The 19,670-nt window shown below is 44.5% G+C and overlaps 1 protein-coding gene across 4 annotated transcripts in view; it reads left to right on the top strand.

Annotated features, from left to right (window-relative positions):
* Positions 1-12,054: 12,054 nt before the first annotated feature.
* Positions 12,055-19,670, top strand: part of LOC148873355 (DNA double-strand break repair protein) — a 43,553-nt gene continuing 35,937 nt past the window's right edge. For 2 of the 4 annotated variants that reach the window (XR_016107990.1, XM_088972367.1), the window contains exons 1-2: positions 12,059-12,299; positions 19,568-19,642. Coding sequence is in view for 1 of the 4 variants with exons in the window: in XM_088972367.1 (XP_088828493.1) it covers positions 12,220-12,299; positions 19,568-19,642 (155 nt within the window). In the remaining 3 variants the exon portion in view is untranslated. Of the gene's footprint in view, positions 12,300-19,567; positions 19,643-19,670 lie in introns of all 4 variants that reach the window. The other 2 variants (XR_016107687.1, XR_016108059.1) reach the window with 2 other exon arrangements.

Genomic DNA, 19,670 nt, shown 5'->3' on the forward strand with positions numbered 1-19,670 from the left:
CAAAGAAGAAGGCCAAAATCCTTGCTCTTGCATTGCCACCGACATATTAGCTGATTTCATGCATCATGAGGTCAATGTTTTCTGCTTTAGTAATCAGACTTTCATGTAATATTTTGCTACCAACTTCTGTGTATCGGGATTAGATCGGTTGGAATCCAAACTTCATGTAATTGTACTACATCCAATTGCTTCTTGTATTATTCAGTCCAATTTCAAGTATTTAAATGCTCTCAGAAAATCTAAATGTACTTTAGCGAGGATTGGAGAATTCTTTGAAGCTACTAGAAATGAGGTTTAACTGTGTAGTTTTGACTGCCTTTTTTTTGCTATTCGGGGAATAGGAGAAAGCAAGAAATGAAGGTAATGATGAACAACTGATTTTTTAACTATCCATGGATGGATTTTCTCTCCTAATACCTCAAGTAGCAATTTGGCCTTATTCATGCTTTTCTTTTCTCCCCCTCAAATGTCAGAGCTCATCCTACTTTAATGATCTTAATTTTGAAGGTTAGGCTTACTTTACTCCGACAACTGGTAGCGGTTGATTCCTTGTTGCCAGATCAAATAGAGGGTGTTGGGGTTCTCGGACACAGCCTTAAGATTTCAGAGGATTGTTGTTGATAAAAATGAGAAAAAAAAAAAGAAAAGGGAAAGAAGAAGAAGGTGGAAGAGAAAGAGAAGAAGAAGAATTTATCATTAATCTTTGGTCACCGATTGATGCCTCACGCTAAACACCGATTGTTGTTGATGCAGCACAATCTGGGCACTCCTAAGTGGCTGAGAGTTGGCTCCTAGCTGTGATGGACGACATCTGAGAGAAAGAAGAAGATGAAGGGTTCCCGGGGAGCTCTCCCGGAGGGAACACTCCGATGGCTAAGTTAGAACTCTGGGGAAAGCTCGAAGAAGATACAGAGAGTTAAGAGTGTTGAAAGTGCTAGCTTTAATACCTTCACCTCTTGAGGCTTGGGGTTATTTTATATCAGAGCTCAATCACATTTGGAATAACTGCCATTGCCCTAGCCGTTACTGCTAGGGCAGGTGCAGGTTGTTGCCACAGGCTGCTATTGCAAGGTACGGACTCAACAGGCGCGCCATGCTTTTCAGAGATGGCAAACAGAACGCCGCCTGGCAAGGGATCTGAGCCCTGCCACCGGATTCGATAGGTACGGATGTTAGGTAGATCTCACTGCAGCCTACCGAGCTATTGTACGTCGAACCACCTGGGGCAGGTTTGCCTTGCACCGAGGTGCCGAGGTGCCCGCACTGGAGGCGAGCCTTAAGCAAGTTCGAACAGGAGTCTCGATGGTGCTGCCCCGAGGTGTTTCTCCCTCGGGACACTTGGCCAAAAACCGGGATGCTCCCTTCTTAGGAAGGGAGAGCTCGGGGCCCCTTAGGAGGAGCTCGGGCCCTGAGAGGAGTTAGGGATCTCCCACACTTGGTGGGAGTCAAGGTCGGCCGAGTGCTAGTCCCGTGCGAGTCGCTTAACCCACTGAGTGGCCAATGCTGGACTCGGCGGGTCCCTCCCATCGAGTTACTGTTGTGTTGTTAGGCTGAGCTGTTCGTCAAGCCAGGTCACGCACACGTGTCCTTGCACTACAAGGTCGGGCCAAATCACCCTCCATCAATTGCCCCTCACTCCCCGTGTTGGGGGTGCTGACCCAACGCGGGGAGTTCACGATGCGCTAGGTGGATTTGGCTCGACACTTATGCCACCCTATTGGGCAACCCGTTGGCCGAACCAGTCTGGCGCTCAGTTCACTCGGAAGAAAAACACGGGCCGCGTACAACTCACGTGCGGATGTCATGCGATCTGGACTTCGCGGATGCCAAAAAAGGCGCTAAACTGATTTCACCTCGAGAGCCTCGCAGCCGGTTTTCTTGAGAACCATCAAATTGCTTCAATCTTGACCGTTGGCGCCCAGGCCTAGCAGCTATAAATAGTGGGGGACCCTAGTTATTTTCTTCTGCCACTAAGTATCCTTCGTCTAGCTTGAGCTCGCATCTTGAGTCTTCAGCTTGGGTCTTCTAACTCGTCCAGTTCTAGTTCGGTTGCATTTTTCCTTGGTGAGTCTCCGAGCCTCACCAATGACCGTTGGCGCTTGGGTCTTTTTTCAGTTTATTTCATTCAATGTCTAGCGGTGATAGTCTCTTAGACGAGCTCGAGGTGGGTACCTCGGGTCAGGGTGACCCCGCAGTTGCCCAGCCTTCCCACGAGGCATGGGTGACCTCGGGTAGGCTGGCGTCCACCTCCCACTGAGGTCGGGTGCCAAATCAGTTCAGTCCATCCACTATGACGCTGGAGAGACTTCAACACCTCATCCAACATTTCAACCTACCTCAGGAATACTCATATAGTCTTCCTACCGGCAACTTCCCTTGGGAGCACGGTCTGGATGAGATCGTGATCTTTAGGGAGCAACTCATCAGCGGGCTTCGGCTCCCTCTTCACCCCCTTATCCCTGAGGTGTTGAGACGTTTTAACGTCACACTGGACCAGCTCCACCAAAACGCTATTCGAAACGTGGTCAAGACTATCTCCCTTTGTTAGGAATACAACCTTCCCTTAGATATAGATATCCTTTGTTCTGTTTTGTCAATAAAGAAGAGCGCATCAGGCATTCTCCTCGAGCACAGGCGGAGTTACTATCTGTCCCCTCGCCCAGGCTTCAAATTCTTACATAAACTCCCAAGAAAGGTCCCAACCTGGAAGCAAGACTACTTTGTAGTCCGGAGCAGCACGGGGTGGCCCTTCCTTACTAGCTGGAGGGTGGCTACTCAAGACCCCGGCATTATTCTCGACTAGAAGACGAGGGAAACACTCCACGCATGGGCTCAGGTCGGGTTCGATCACAAAGATTGCATTGCCAAAGAGAAGCTCATTCAGGCCAGTTTGAGCCCGGGTAGGTCTATTTTTACCTTAGCTTCTCACTTAATCAGCTAAGTGTTTTCAAGCTTACTAACGTCGAGCTCTATTGCAGGTCCCATGGAGGAAGAGAGGATTACCGGTCAGAGGCTCCTTCGCCAGATGAAGAAGAGGAAGAAGTGAGCCGCCAAGAAGGCGCGCGTAGAGCCCCCAAGTACCCCCACCCTGGAGCCCGACCTCCCACAGGCTCCCATCTCGGAACCTGAGCTCCCTAATGCCCCTCCAGTTATAGATTTGGAGGGGGACTTGCCATCTCAGGAGCCTAAGGTGGCGGTAGAGTTGGTCGCTGAGCCGGCTGGGGCTACTGTCGAGGCTTTCAAAGAACCAGCTCATCGTGCTACTGAGACGACGATGTCCAGCTCAGGGAGCCAGGAGGAGGAGGAGAGCATCCCGATCCTCCAATATAGCCTTGAAAAAGTAAAGGGGTTGTCTACCCCGCAGAGGTTACAGACTGGGCCAATCTCACCCCTGGTCAGCTCGGGGCCCGTGCTGCAACCCACGCTATGGTGGTGGCTCCACACTCTAAGAATCATCATTTTCCCATTCTTTCGTTCTTCTCTTTGGTACTGACCGACCTCCTATTGTCATGTGAACATTATCGTGCACTCATTGACCCTTCAGTCTGACAGACATCTGCAACGGGCTTTGGCTACTGAGGAGTCATCTCGCGCAACTCATACTGATCTGAGGGAAACTCGGTGTAAGATTCATCAGTTGGAAGGTGACGCTGCAGCTCAAAAGAGCTTCATTGAAGATTTGTTGTCAAAGAAAGAGAAGCTAGCCCGCGAGAGGGATAGGCTGAAGTCTGAGGTGAACGGGCTTAGAGCAGGCTAGGAGGCCTTAAAGCTCGAGGTGGAGAGCCTCAAGGCGGGTCAGAAGGCTTCGTAGCTCGAGGTGCAGGAACTTAAGGAAGCCAAGGGGGCTCTGGAGCACAAGGTGAAGTACCTCAAAGCTGATATTAAGGAGAAGACCAAGATCTTCAATCAAGCTCTCAGGGAGACGAAGGTCCAGGCCGTCATCGACTACGTCAAATCATCTTAGGTTTGACGATGTGATGTCGCAGGTCTACCATAGGGGGTTTAAGCTCAATAGGTGGTTGATAAGGCATACACATCCCGACCTCGACACAAGTGTCATCAGCACCTGGAGGATCACAAACGACATGGCACGCCAGGCCATGGATGACCCAGACTCCGAAGAGGAGGGTGACAATGAGGAGGCTGGTGCTACCAACCTGGCTGACACCCCCGAAGAGGCTCCGAGTGAAGTCAACAAGCCTTCGAAGTAGTTGTGTGCTCCTTGTACCCTGGGCTTGCGAGCTCAGTTTTACTTTCTCCTTTTCTTGATCCTTTGTACTGAGGTTTTTGTAATGGAAGCACATATTATGTAATAAAAGTACATATTTTGTTAAGTGTTTGTGTAATTGTCTTCTGCCGAAGTGTTTGTCTTATCACGAGCTATTGAGCTAGCGAGTTTAGTTCTTGAGGTGGGCGTCCCTTTACTGCTGTCACCCCGAACTATTTCCCTGTACTTGGTAGGGGTGACCATAAGATTTTACAACATACCCCGAGGGGGGCATAATAAGGTGCATGCCCGACTTGGCTACTTAGGTTGGTGTTTACTCTTATCAGCATATATCAAGGTAGGCTTAGCGTTAGGGAGTTTGTACCCGAGACTCCTTTTGTCCTTGGCATACTAAGCCTATGCTGGCGAGACGGTTAAGTCATGCATAGCGCCAAGGTCTTCAGTTAGCTCGGCGGGTTGGCCCTTAGGCTAGAGGGAGCGACTCGTGGTCCATTCTCCTGAATTCAGCCCCTGCCAAGGGGGTGACTGGGTCTCGTGTTGCCAAGGTTGTCGCTAGCTCGGCGAATTGATCCTTAGGCTCTAGGAGCGACCCGTGGTCTACTCAATTCGGTAATTTATGGGTAATATTGTCGTAGTAAGACACAGTAAGGCCAAGTAAGGCATAGTAAGGCATATGCCCGAACTGTCTTCTGGTTGTATGCCGAGGTGAGCTAAGCATCGCAGAATCTGCTGGTCTGCTTGTGCCCTCGATACGTCATGTACTATGGTGGCCCCTTAAAATTTATTCGCGTCATAGAGGTGGTCCGCTCTCGGAGAGACTCGTGGTCCGCTCTCAGAGTTTTATTGCGTTGAGGTCTTTGTTAGCTCGGCATTTTGGCCCTTAAGCCATGAGAGTGACTCGTGGTCTACTCAGTTATAGGTAATACTGCCTTAGGTTGACAATATTCCATGCCCGAGGTACTTGTTCCCCTTCCAGGGTTTTGAACTCGTATGTTCATTCCCCGAATACTCGCTTTACTCGGTAGGGTCCTTCATAATTTGGACCGAGCTTGCCAACACCGGGCTCAGGCACCATAACCTTATGGAGAACCAGGTCGCCCACGCGGAGAGTCGCGGAGAGTCTGCTTTTTTACCCTAGCGTTATAGTATCGAGCTACCCTTTGCTAGTAGGCTGCGATCCCGATGTATGCGAGGTCTCATACTTCTTCAAGCAAGTCGAGGTTGGTGCGTAGCTCATCTTCATTTGCCCTGTCATCATGCGCTTCTACTCTCAGCGAGGGTACTTCGATCTCGGCTGGAATGACTACTTCGGTGTCGTAGGTGAGGTTAAAGGGGATTTCTCATGTGGCGGTCTTTTTTGTGGTACGATAGGACCACAATACACTGGGCAACTCATCTGCCCATAGTTCCTTAGCTCGGTCTAGTCATGCCTTTAGTCCGCGGAGAATAGCTCTGTTCGTGACTTCCGTCTAACCATTTGCCTTTAGGTGTGCCACTAAGGTGAAGTTCTGCTGAATTCCCATGTCTCGACACCAGTTTTGGAATTTGATGTCTTCAAACTGCTTACCATTGTCTGAGATCAGTACCCGAGGTACTCCGAAATAGCACACTATGTTCTTCCAAAAGAAGTTCTGCACATTCCGAGCTGTGATTGTTGCGAGAGGTTCAGCTTTGACCCACTTTGTGAAATAGTCAACTGCCACCACTAGGAAACTCCTTTGTCCTATAGCCGGTGGGAATGGTCTGAGTAAGTCAATCCCCCATTGTGCAAATGGCCATAGGCTAGTGAGGTACTTTAGGTCGGCGGTAGGTCGGTGGTGGATGTTGGTGTGCTTCTGACACTTGCCACATTTTTTAACGAGCTCGGTCACATCTGCATTCATCGTTGGCCAGTAATACCCTTGTCGTAGTACTTTCTGAGTGAGGGCTCTACCCCCCAGGTGTCCATCGCACAGGCCCTCATGAGTATCGCAGAGGACGAGCTCGGCTTCAGAGGGTTGCAGGCAGCATAGGTAGAGGAGCGTGTAGGATCTTCAGTACATCCGTCCGTCTATCATAATGTATTTGGCTGCCTAGCGCTCTACCCTCCTGACGGCATAATGAACTGTAGGGAGGACCCCGTGTAGCAGAAAGCTCGTGAGTGGATCAATCCAGCTCGGCTCTGCTTGAACGACGGGAGCGACCTCCTCTGCCCCCCTGAGAATGCTAGGTTGAGGCAAGTTTTCTATATACACAGTCCTCATGGTGCTATCTCCCATGCTGGCTAACCACGATAGGGCATCAGCCTCAGCGTTCTCTGATCTCGGGACTTGCTGGATGAAGTGTGATCGGAAGTTGAGCAGAGTCCCTCTTACTTTGGCTAAGTATGCTACCATGGTTGGCTCGCAAGTTTCGTACTCACCCAGAACTCGATTGACCACGAGTTGGGAGTCACTAAAGACAAGGATGTGCTTGGCTTTCACTTCCTTTGCCAAATCCAGCCCAACTAGCAGCGCCTCATACTATGCTTTGTTGTTGAATGCCGCGAACTCAAAGCATAGCGCGTACTCTAGTTTCACACCACTTGGCCCGTACAAAATGATCCCAACTCCACTGCCCTACCGACTTAACGAGCCATCTACGTGAAGGATTTAGGGTTCCTCATCCCAGGTCGGGCTTGGCCTAAATAGGAGAGATGCCTCATTGGTTGCTATTTCATGGCGCTCGAGTTCAACCAGCCCAAGAACTCCAAGCTCTCCCGTACTAGGGGCCTCGTGTTCCATCGGCCTGGGGACTTCGGAGCTAAAGGTGCATTCTGCGATGAAATCTGCCAAGGCTTGGGCCTTAATGGCAGTTCATGGTTTATACTGGAGTTTGTACTCGCTAAGCTCGATGGCCCACTTTGTCAACCTTCCCGAGACCTCGGGCTTGAGACAAACTTGCCTCAGTGGTTTGTTGGTAAGGACAACGATAGTGTGAGCTTGGAAGTATGGGCAAAGCTTTTGGGCTGCTATAACTAGTGCATAGGCTAACTTTTTTATCTCTGGGTACCTTGTCTCTACTCCCTGCAACACTTTACTAACATAATAGATGGGTCGTTGGACCTGATCTACTTCTTTTATTAGTACCGAGCTGACCATCTCGTCACTTGCCAAGAGGTATAGCTCTAGAACATCACCCATTTCAGGTCGGGTTAAGATTGGAATGCTGGCGATGTGTCTTTTGAGCTCATTGAATGTGAGCTGGCACTCTTTGTTCCATTCAAAGCCTTTGCCTTTTATGGCCTTAAAGAAAGGCAGGCAACGATCTACTAACTTGGACAAAAAGTGACTCAAGGCGGCTAACCAGTCATTCAGCTTCTGAACCTCCTTTAATTTCCAAGGTGGTCTCATTTTTAGGATGGCCTTGATTTTGTCCGGATTGGCCTCAATGCCTCACTGGCTAACGAGGTATCCTAGGAATTTATCCACGGTGACACCGAAGACACACTTGTTGGGGTTTAGCTTCATATTAAATCTACTTAAAATTTTGAAAATTGAATGTAAATCTTCTATTAATTCATGTGAGAATTGGGTTTTGACGACCATATCGTCTACATAAAACTCTACCTTTTTGCCTATTATTGGCTCAAACAATTTGTTTACAAGTCTTTGAAAAGTGGCCCCAGCGTTTTTCAACCTGAAGGGCATGACCTTGTAATAGTACAGGCCAAACTCGGTTATGAAAGCAGTTTTCTCTTCATTAGTTGGGTCCATCCTAATCTGCTTGTAGCTCGAATAGGCGTCCAAGAAGCTCAACAATTCGTGCCTCAAGGTCGCGTCCACTAGACGGTCAATCCTGGTAAGTGGGAACCAGTTCTTTGGGCAAGCTCGGTTCAGGTCGGTGTAGTTGACGCACATGCGCCATTTACCTTTGGCCTTTTTCACCAGAACGGGGTTGGCCACCCAGCTCGGGTAATGAACCTCCTTGATAAAATCGCTTGTAAGGATCTTCTCGACCTCCTCGTCGATTGTCCTTCACCGCTCCAGGGCTAAGTTGCATTTCTTCTGTCTAACGGGCCTAATTATAGGATCAGTATTGAGCCTATGGGTTATAATGTTGGGGTCTATGCCGGGCATTTTTGCCGCTGACCATGCAAAAACATATAATTTTTTTATTAAGAAACTTACCAGTTGAGACCGCTGGGGCTCCTCAATAGAAGCGCCGATCTGAAGTACCCGAGCTGGATCCTCTGCCAAGCCGGTACAGGAATGGTCTCTTCGGTAGGTGTGGCTTGCTCCGCGAACTGCTCCATGGGTTGTTCTAGCTCGAGGTCGTCTCCTACATTGGTCTTTCCTTTGAGGGTGGCTACGTAGCATTTGCAGGATTCGAGTTGATCGCCTCACGTCACCCCGACTCCAAAGTCTATAGGGAACTTCATCGCCAGGTGGTAGGTGGAGACTATTGCTCGTAGGGCATGGGTAATGGGCCGACCTACTATTGCATTGTATGGGGAGGGGGTCACGACCACTAGGAACTCGTGGTTGAGCCTTACCATGCTGGGCCAGGTGCCGACCTCCACAGGTACAGTGACTCTACCTAAAGGCCTGACCTCATCACCGCTGAATCCCACGAGTGGAGTGTTTGTAGGCTTCAGGTCGCTTTCTTGGAGCTAAAGCTGATCGAAGGCTGCCTTGAAGAGGACATCTGCCGAGTTGCCCGAGTCAACTAGGATGCGCCTAACTTCGAAGTCGTTGATCTTAATCTTTATGACGAGTGCGTCATCATGGGGGTATTGGACCCCTCGCGCATCATCCTCAATGAAGAAGACCGGTTCCTCCATCATTGGCCGCTTTGGAGGGTTAAGCTCTTCCTTGGCAGCCTCGCGGGCTGATGACCGAGCTACTACCGAAGTGTAGCCCGCGACAATTGATCCTCCGACAATGACATGGATGGCCCCCCGAATTGGTCTCTTGTCGGGAGGTTGCCTCTGCGGCTTTTCTGTTTGTCTGCTGGACTCGGGGGCTTCTTTACTTTACTCCCCGTGCCTACCTGCTTTATTATTATTATTATGCTGTACAAAATTTCTCAGATATCCACGACGGATAAGTTCTTCTATCTCGTCGTGGAGATTCTTATAGTTTTCGGTATTATGACCGTGATATCTATGGAAACTACAGTACAAGTTTTTATTCCTAACATTGGGATCAACCTTGAGCTGAGGTGGCCACTTCACGTATGGGGCATCCTTGATTGCCATGAGGATCTCGACCCGCTTCGTGTTGAGGGGCATGTAATCCCTTTCAACTGCCAGAGCTCGGAAAGACTGAATTGGCTTTGCCCCCTGAGCTAGGTCCTTCTTCTTCTTGCTATCATTCGGAGCTAGGGGCTCCGGCTCCCTTTTTCTTTTTTCAAGGGCCTGCTCGCCCTTCTGGTTGATCTCCTCTTTTGTCCCTATGAACCGATCTTCCAGTTCAAGGAACTTGGTCACAGTCTTGGGTTGGTTGACCACCACGTGCCATCTGAACTCCTTGTGGGTAATGCTCCGTTTGGCCATAGTGAGCCGAACTACAGGGACTAGGTCGGGTATCTGCAGGCAAGCGCCATTAAACCGTTTGATGTAGTTTCGAATGGACTCTCCTTCCCTCTGGACTATGCTGATGAGGCTTTCTTGGGTCCTTGGACACCTCTTATTAGTGATGAAGTGGGAGGTGAAGACCTACACGAACTGCGCCCACCTCCTTATTGAGCCCAACGCGAGGTTTTGGTACCAGGTGCTGACTACTCCTTTGAAAGTAGTGGGAAGGCCACGCACATGTAAGACTCACTCGCCCTGGCCAGATGCATCCGGGATTGGAAGGCACCGACGTGATTGTTGGGGTCAAAGGACCCATCATACTTGTCCAGCGGGGGGAGCTTGAAGTCCCTTGGCATGGGGACAATGAGGAGCTCCAGGGACTGAAAGAAGTGGTATAGATTTTACCTCTTCCGAACTTATTTCTACTTTGCCTTTGATCTCGGGCAGGCTGTGGGTGGTGGCAGTTCGGCGAGGTTGGCGATGTCTCCGCTGCTTCTTGACCGGCTCGGCGTTGGTGCTGCTGGCCTCGGGGTTACTGAGCTCGATGGGCCCAAGGAGAGCAGGGACGACTGTCGGTAGCTGCGAATAGAGGGACCTTGTTCCAGGTCGTCAGCTAGCACTTCGAACCAGTTCTCCGCAAGCAAAGGTTCAAACTGCGAATGCTGACCGGCTGGGAGGCCCCCGTCCTGACTGCAGTCCATGAGGCGGGGGTAGGGATCCTTTCCTTCATTCCATGAGACAATGCCGAGGTCTCCCCTCGGCGGGAAGGGAGTTCACTGCAGTGGTGAGGCTTGGTTGGCTGCGCAGCCGGATGTCGGGGAGGGAGTGAAGGAAATTGTTGCTGATACTGATACTGGGACACTTGGTGCAGCACTTGCTGCTGGTGGAACTGAAGTTGCTGGAACTATTGCATTTGGGCCTGCATGGCTCGCATGCACTGCATCAGGTCTTCGAACTGGCCTTGGCTGGCCACCAGAGGGAGGATGGTGGGTTCAACAAAGGTTGTTCCAATGGTAGAGGGTAATGGAACGATCACGGGTGCCACCATCAGGGGCACAGTCAGACTAGGTACCCTGTCTACGGAGAGGGGGATGGTGAACTGCCCGATGCAGACGGTGGGTAGCTGGAGTTGTTCCTCTGGGGTGTTCCAGCATCCGGAGTTGCTGGAGGAAGCCATGGTGATGATGAGTTCTCTGAGGGAAGTTTCATAGAAGTTAGAGGAAGGCCTTTTGAAGCGTTCCCACAGACGACGCCAAATGATGCAGCACAATCTGGGCACTCCTAGGTGGCTGAGAGTTGGCTCCTAGCTGTGATGGACGGCACTTGAGAGGAAGAAGAAGATGAAGGGTTCCCAGGGAGCTCTCCCGGAGGGAACACTCTGATGGCTAAGTTAGAACTCTGGGGAAAGCTCGAAGAAGATACAGAGAGTTAAGAGTGCTAAAAGTGCTAGCTTCAATACCTTCGCCTCGTGAGGGTTGGGGTTCTTTTATATCAGAGCTTGGTCACATCTGGCATAACCACCACTGCCCTAATCGTTACTACTAGGGCAGGTGTGGCAGGTGCAGGTTGCTGCCACAGGTTGCTATTGCAAGGTACGGACTCGACAAGCGCGCCATGCTTTTAGAGATGGCAAACAGAACGCCGCCTGCCAAGGGATCCAAGCCTTGCCACCGGATCCAGTAGGTACGGATGTCAGGCAGGCACGGATGTCAGGTAGATCTCACTGCAGCCTGTTGAGCTATTGTACGCCGAACCACCTAGGGCAGGTTTGCCTTGCACCGAGGTGCCGAGGTGCCCACACTGGAGGCGGGCCTTAAGTAAGTTCGAGCAGGAGTCTTGACGGTGCTGCCCCGAGGTGTTTCTCCCTTGGGACACTTAGCCAAAAACCGGGGTGCTCCCTTCTTAGGAAGGGAGAGCTTGGGGTTAGGAGGAGCTCGGGTCCTGAGAGGAGTTCGGGATCTCCCACACTTGGTGGGAGTCTAGGTCGGCCAAGTGCTAGTCCCCGATGAGTCGCTTAACCCGCCGAGTGGCCAATGTTGGACTCGGCGGGTCCCTCCCGTCAAGTTACGGTTGTGCTATTAGGCTGAACTGTTCGTCGAGCCAGGTCACACACGTAATCACTCTTGTGGCCGGTTCTAGTTACAAACTTGATAGAGTGGCACTCTCGGAAGGGGAGTTCCATTAAACTCCTGTTAACTTATTATTTTGTCTTTTAGTGGCTGATTCAACGAGTTATACTATCATTAACCGAGCAGTCCCATTAAACTCCTGTTAACTTACTAAACGACGTGTTCATTTTTCAAAGGGTCCATAGGGTTCGCGCTCTACAAAACTCCCTTTTTATGTGATTAGGTATTGGTTGAGGTAGGGTATTACGCTCAATCGACCGTTTTTTTAAGTAACGCGTTCTGGTGTTTACTCTTCACAGAGCGCTCGTGTTTCCAACTTCTTGACGATGGAAGTTTTAAAAGAGGATTGCAAAACAATATGGTATCAAATTCGACACGAAGAGAAGGTGATCAACTCGAAAAGGAGGTCAGTATCAGCGTTTGATTGATTGAACTGCAATTTTATATCTTTCACGTGTGTCCTCTACTGTTTTATACTGAATTTCTGATGTTCTACATTCAATTTAATGTTCAAACTATGCTTCCCTAATTTCTAGCTTATCGCATCGTCACCAAAATCCCATTTGTCTGTTCGATTGGTTCTACGTGTTTTCAGAGGAGGATTCGTGCACTCATATCCTCTGCTGTTTTATACTGAATTTCTAGTGTCCTACAGTCAATTTAATTTTCCAGACTATTCTGCCCTAATGTCTAGCTTATCTCCCCGTCACCTTTTTGATTGTTTGATTCGTTTTACATGTTTTTTGTTCATAAAATAAAGTATGGTTCACCTTGATTTAGTAACTTTAGAGGAATGCGTCTTTTGGTTGGTGCATATTATGGTTGCTCAAATCTTGCATGGGGAAATTATGGTTTCTTTGTTGTCTTTCTGTCAAAAGTTGTTTAATCGTGGGCAGTGCCGAAGTAAGAACAAAGAAGGGGCAGAGAGAAATTGGTTTGGATTTTGATATGGTTTGTTGCAGTATATTTTGCTTTTCTGGATTATATAAACTAGGGTCTAGTAATAACTTTTAAATGCTAATGTAGGATGTCGGGGGAAGGGGCCAGTTCTGTTGTTGACTTTTGTTTTTAAACTTCTGATAGTAAAAAAAGAATTTTTATTAAATAAAAGAAAAAAAAATATTACAACCAGGTGAAGAGTTTTCACTTGGCAACAATACATCGTGCTTAATTCAACAATTACAGCAAAGGACAGGCTTCAACCTTCAAGAATGTAAACTTTTACAATTTTCCAAGAAACTTTAAGTAACTGTTAAGCTTTATTCATTAGATCATAAATTCTTGGATATACAAGTGTGTCCACAACCCTCCAAGAGGCTGGTCATAATCCTCGAGGCATAAGATGAGGCTAGGCGACTGAGGGGCACCATCCCTATGTTCTATAACAACCGGCAATGATTTTGCTAGCGGCTATCAATAATCTTCATCAAATTATAATACATACTTTATACTCTATTACCTTTCTCAAAAAAAAAAAAAAAAGAGGAAGAAGAAAATCAACATGTTCATGACAAGAAAATTCAGAAAATATAGCGCCTAAGCCCCTGTTTTTGTCTTAGGAAAAGAAGAGTGCTTTGATTGGATAAAATTTTATGTTCTTCCTTGCTTATTGGTTCAGGTTTTAATGTCTTCAAGGGTGGAAGACAGCATACATCAATAGAAGAAAAACAACCAGCTATAGTTTGTGTTTGATCAATAAAAAACAGCAAAAGTAGGAAAGAATTCAGAGCAAGAGGAGGTAAGAAGATGGAAGAAAGGGAGAAGGAGAAGAGTCAATCATACTACTCTCTCCAGCCCCTAATTACTTCTATGGGAAAATTACAACAAGTACCTGTATCCTGAACTTTTAAGAGTGACATCCAAGTACCCTAGACTTTTCAGAAATATACATTTAAGTCCAGCCCTTAGCATTCTGTCAGTTATCCTGAGCAGGTGATGTCATGTGCACTCTAAAAAATTTTAAAATTCCAAAAGTACTCTTCTCAGCTTCATTCTCTCTCTTCTTCCTCTTCTTGAACCTTCTTCAAACTCTCGCCTTGACACAGGAATTTGCTCAAAGACCCACCTCTGTGTGTGTGTGTGTGTGTGTAGAAATTGCCCCTGTATTCCAATTTATGCAGCTCTGAGGACATTTCAGGCCTGTCCCATTTTCTCCCCAATGTTTTGTATTTATTTACCTGTACCAGGGATTAGTGTGATTCTTGACAAGTTATGAGTCTCACTCTCACAGACATGTTTATGTCTTTCTTTTTCTTCTTTTTTTTTGAAGAACTGGAAAGCAATTCTATTCATTGTAAATGTGAAAACAGAGCAGTGTTTTAAAAGCGAAAGGCACACAAAAGACGAGAGGGTCCAAATGCACCTGAGGCGCAAGGCGAGGCACACCTTTTTAAAAATACTTAAAAAATAGAAAAAATATAAAAAACATGTAAAAAATTCTAAACAAATCAGGAAAATTTCAAAAACAAAGTTAATTATTAGTTCAATTGGTTAGATACTTAGATTAGAGGTAAGGTTTGTAATCAACAATCTAAAGTTAATTATTAGTTTAATTGGTTAATCAGGAAAATATGCAATCGGAAATACAGAAATGAAAAATTCTAAACAATCAGGGAAATTTCAAAAACAAAGTTAATTATTAGTTCAATTGGTTAATCAGGAAAATATGCAATAAGCAATCTACAGAAATTAGAAATCAGAATTAAATAATTAAAGGACAAAGACTACAAATAACACAATAGCAGTATAATGCATTCAATGATTCGGTATAAAATATAAATATAAAAGAATTAAAGAATAAGCCAATAAGGACTGGGAACAATAAAGATTAAAGAAGATATACGAAACAGGAATAGTAGAATACTGAATATAAATATAAAACAATTAAAGAAGTTAAAAGACACTTACCTCTTGGTACTAGTATCCTTTCCATGGGTCACACATAACAAAATCAATATAAAAAATTAATCACTTACAATAATAAGAAAATAAGTAATGAGATTTGAAAATATTAAAATTTAAAAATTGTAGTAACTAATGCAAAACATTAAGTGTTAAACTTGAGTTTTAATACCACAATCCACAAGCTATCTATTAAGTATTTAAATATGTCAATATCAATATTCTAATATCAAAAAGGAGGTTCTTTCATCATTCACAAAGCACAACCTATACCAAAGTAAGTTTACTGCCTACAAAATCTCAAAATCATAGTAAGTCATATGTCCAATTAACTCCATTTACTCCATTCTTGATTCTTCTTTCCTATATTTCAACACTCATTTTTAACTTTCTTCCAATGTATTCTGTTGGTGGGGAGTTAAAACATTTTACCTTCCTCCTTCTGTACTTAAAGTTTCACATAGTTTCACATAGTTTCACATAGTTTCACATCATTAATAAAGTTTCTTGTTATTGATAAAAAAAGAAATTTCAACACTCATTCTTCCTCATGATTTTCCTCTTCTTTACTTGGAAGTTCCACATCATCTCGTACTCCTTAGATTTGTAAGACATTTTCTTATATTTCTTCTTCCATGTCAAATTCATCTTCATCTCCCAAATGAAGTTGGGAACTTGATGTGCTAAGTCTTTTGGAATTGGTTGACTTGGCTTGTAACTGCGAAGTTGAGCATCTAGATCTTGTATATCTTATTGGCTCTTCAACTCCAGAAGCACAAGCAACATCTCCCCATGTCGATGAATCACCCTCAAACACCAAATCATCTTCAGCCCTATCCATTTCTCCCAATAACCATTCATTGCTTTCATCAATATCTTTTAGAGAGATGGGATCGGTGTAACTACGTGAATGAAAACTCTCTTTCAGCATCTGATTGAATTTGATAAACACCAAATCATTTAATCACTTTTAATCCAAGCGATTCCTCTTTTTAGTATGAATCTGTGAATTCATAAAATATCATTGAATTACTAACAAGTTTAAAATTTAAATGTAAAATATAAATATGAGGTAATTTATTCAACTTGTTCTTGTCACTTTCAAACATTTGGATTACTTTTTTTTGATAAGTAAAAAGGAAAATTTATTAAAAAAGAAAAAATGATTACTTTATAGAGACCATTTATAATCTCTTCAATTGCATCAATTCTTTCCACATAATTATAATAAAAATTGGGATCGATTTTGTGTTGCTAATAAAAAAAGAAATCTAGGATTCAAATAGAAACCAACTGCGTGCAATGTTGGTGGAGTTGACACTCCCACCTCTTATTCATAATCTCAAAAATTTCTAAGATCTTTCCCTTTTTACCATCAAATGCCTTCTCAATGGCTTCCTTTGCCCTATCAACCTCCTCATAGATGTAACCCATACCTGGCTTGTTTTCACGATTTACCAAGTGTAAAACACGAACAAGAGGGCTGCACACCTTAAGTATATATACAATGTTATTCCAAAATGAAGGCATCATTGTTGTCTCTGCAACACTTCTACCCTTAGCTTCCTTTGCCAATTTGCTATCACTCCACTCAGTAGAATTGAACATTTCGCTCAAGTTCTTTTTGCTTATAAATGCTTTGTAATGTAAGGTAGGAGGTAGCAAAGCGGGTTTTGGCTGGCCTAACCAATTGCTTTTGATTTGTAAACCTTATCATTAAGTTTAATAAGCCAGAATGGTTGTATATGCATCCCGTTAGTGCTATTGCCCTCTCAATGGTCCTCTTGATAATAGGTAATTTTCCAATGTCTTCTTTTTTTGGTAATTTGCCAATGTCTTCCAAAATAAGATCCATACAATGGGCAGCATACGATGTCCATGTCAAATGAGGATACTTAGCCATTAAATATTTTCCTAATAACACAAAATAACAATTTAAGAAGCAAGACATTAAAAACTAAGTAAAAACTGTAAATAAAATAAACAAATTAGAAAATTTACCAGCCAAAACATAGTTTGAAGCATTATTAGTAATTACTTGAATGACATTCTTTTCACTAATCCTCTCAACCATCTTATCAATTAAATTAAACAACTTCTCAGCTGTCTTTATATCACCTGGTGTATCAATGCTTTCTATGAACGTTGTCCTGTCTTTATATCACCTGGTTTATTGGCGACTTCGTCCGCCCCCTTTGCTATGCTCACACTAACTTGACCGTTGGAGTCCCCGCCTTGGGTTTGCACTCGGGGCCTTTGACGTTCCCTTCCTCACAGGTATTCGCCCTCAGCCGACCTCAGTCGACCTCGGCCGACCTTGGGCAGACCTCATCGGCCCTTGGCCAAAGTGTACCTTTGGCTCCCCTAGCCCTCAGCCTCAACAACCCTTGGATTCATCCACTAGCCAGCTCGTCCAGGAAACACAACGAATTGACTGTGTTGTCCTTGGCCAATCCGAGCATCAACACCTCCCTTCTTTATTACATGTTCCATTGATGGTGGTTTGTTTCATCCCTTTTTTTCCCTTCTCATCTCTACAACTTGTTCTGCACTAGATGTTGTCAAAAAATTATCCATAGGCCCTTTTTGTCTTTTAATGGGTGGCTGGGAGTTTGATCTAGCAGATTCAAAAGACCTAGGACATCAATTAGAACCACCACAATTAGATAATGAAATAGGTTTTTGATGCCCATCACCACCATGAACTTGTACATCATCATCTTCTTCAATTTCAATCATATTCTCATAATCATCTAAATCTATAATCCTGTCCCCTTCTTCCATCACCATGTTTTCTTTTACAGTTCTAATTTCTTCCCTAACTTTTTTAGGGCACTTGGTACATCTTTTAACATTCCTCCTACCACCAATAATATGATCTTTTGCCCTATAGATTCCTCCATTAGTCACCTTTTCACAGAACTTGCAAGCGACTGAGTTGTATTATTAGGGTCTTGTAGAGAGCAATACTTCCATGCTGGATCTCTCTTATTACTTTCATGTGAAGTATTGCCTTCACCCATATCTAGTTGTATAAAAAAGGAGGAAAACTACATTAATAATCAATCAAAAATAAAAATATAACATGAACTAAAACAAATCAACTAACATAGCTAACTGCTAAAATCGAAATGCTAACAATCAATTAACAAAGCTAACTTTTTTGAGGGAAAGTTGACCAAATTTCATTAAAGAAAGAAGAAGTACATGAGAAGATGTACAAAACAGGGGAGGAACCCCAAAAGATTACAGAGGAGGAAGCGTCACTATACAAATAATCCAAATACACCTCACATTTGGCTAAACCATCTGCTATATGGTTTTGTTCCCTAGGAATCTAAACTAAACTTGCATTTAAACAGTCCAAGGAGTCCCTAGCCTCTGCCAAAAAGTGGCAGGTCCCACCCCCCCTCCTTGTCCCTTAACCATTTTATAGTATTTTCTGAGTCACCTGCAATGGTTATGTTCTGAATTCCAGAAATCCTGCATGATATTACTATATCTTCTTGTCCCCCTGACAATAAGCAAAGGTTTCAGATTCAATTTGATACTCTCTAGACATGTTGGATTTAATGGTAGGCTTTCTTCAAATAAGCATACATTTCATAAGTTGTTTGCATTCTTCGCATAGGTACAACAATATGGGTCTCTAAGAACTTAGAAGCTAAGACACTAGTTTTCCATTGTCAAGCTTCCATTGTTAAAATGCTTTGGCTTCAATTTCATTAAGTTTAGTAACTTTAGAATTCAGATAACCTTCTAGGCCTTTTCCCTTAACAAAAAAAAAAATAAAAAAATCAAAGTGGAACTTGCACATGCTGTGATCAATCCCATCAAATTTCACTGGTATAATTCAACCTTGTCAGCCATCTTAGTGAGTAGCCACAGTCCAGAAGGATAACAGCAACGGACCCAGGGCCAAAAGAAGGAGAAAACAAGGCAGTCACCCTGACAATACAGATACAAAGTTAATAACAATGATATGGATAATCAAACAGCACCAAAGAGATCAATACTCAGTCAAAAAAAAAAAAGCCAAACAAAGGTGTTAACAGGTGTCATTCCAAAAAAAAGTAAGTTTACAGGGCTGTCAAATAAAGAAGAGGGAAGAAGACCGTTCAAATCCAATTCGATCTGGAAAATAATTGCAGAAATATTTAAGACAGACCTGGGCAACTTAAGATCTAGAGTTTCAAGTTGAATGGTGCATCTGATCAAGAAAAAAAAGGAGAAAACTTAAGGTTGATTGTGATTTTCGAGAAAAAACAGAGGAGAATTTGTGCTGATCAGAACAGCCTCCAGAGGACTTCTAACCAGATGCAAATTAGTCAATCTAGCAGCCCTAGATCTTCCTTCAGAATCCTAATAACAGATTTCAATCAAAGACAGGTTTGTAGGACCTGCTCTGGTACCATGTCAACCTCCTAGTTCAAATAGAGAGAAGACAAACAGTTTCGGGGGTGTTCAATGAATCAGTCAACCGTCGACCCCACCCCAAAGGGCCTCTTATTAAAGAGAGTTAAATATGTACAATTACAAGGGTGCCCTTATAAAGATGAAAGAAAGAACAAGCAATAAAAAAGTAATGTACAATGTACAACAAGGACTATACTAATAGGATTCATCAAGTCTCTTCACATGCACAATAACACCATTGTTTCTGATTTTGCTGTTATGAATTCTGTAATATTTTCATGATGTTTTATCCTGGACAGAGAGAAATTTCTAGCTGTTTTCACAGGAGGTAAAATTATTTGGGTGAATTGGATGCAGGTGGTTGATGGGATTCCCTACATCACCAAAGTTAAAGAAAAAGCAGTTGAAAAGGCCCAAGTTTTTAAAAAATGTGTAAGAGAATTCATCTCATGATTTTCTC

This window comes from Nelumbo lutea, chromosome 1 (genome assembly GCF_056320005.1).
Source record: "Nelumbo lutea isolate HS-2025 chromosome 1, American lotus-T2T, whole genome shotgun sequence".
Classification (NCBI taxonomy): domain Eukaryota; kingdom Viridiplantae; phylum Streptophyta; class Magnoliopsida; order Proteales; family Nelumbonaceae; genus Nelumbo; species Nelumbo lutea.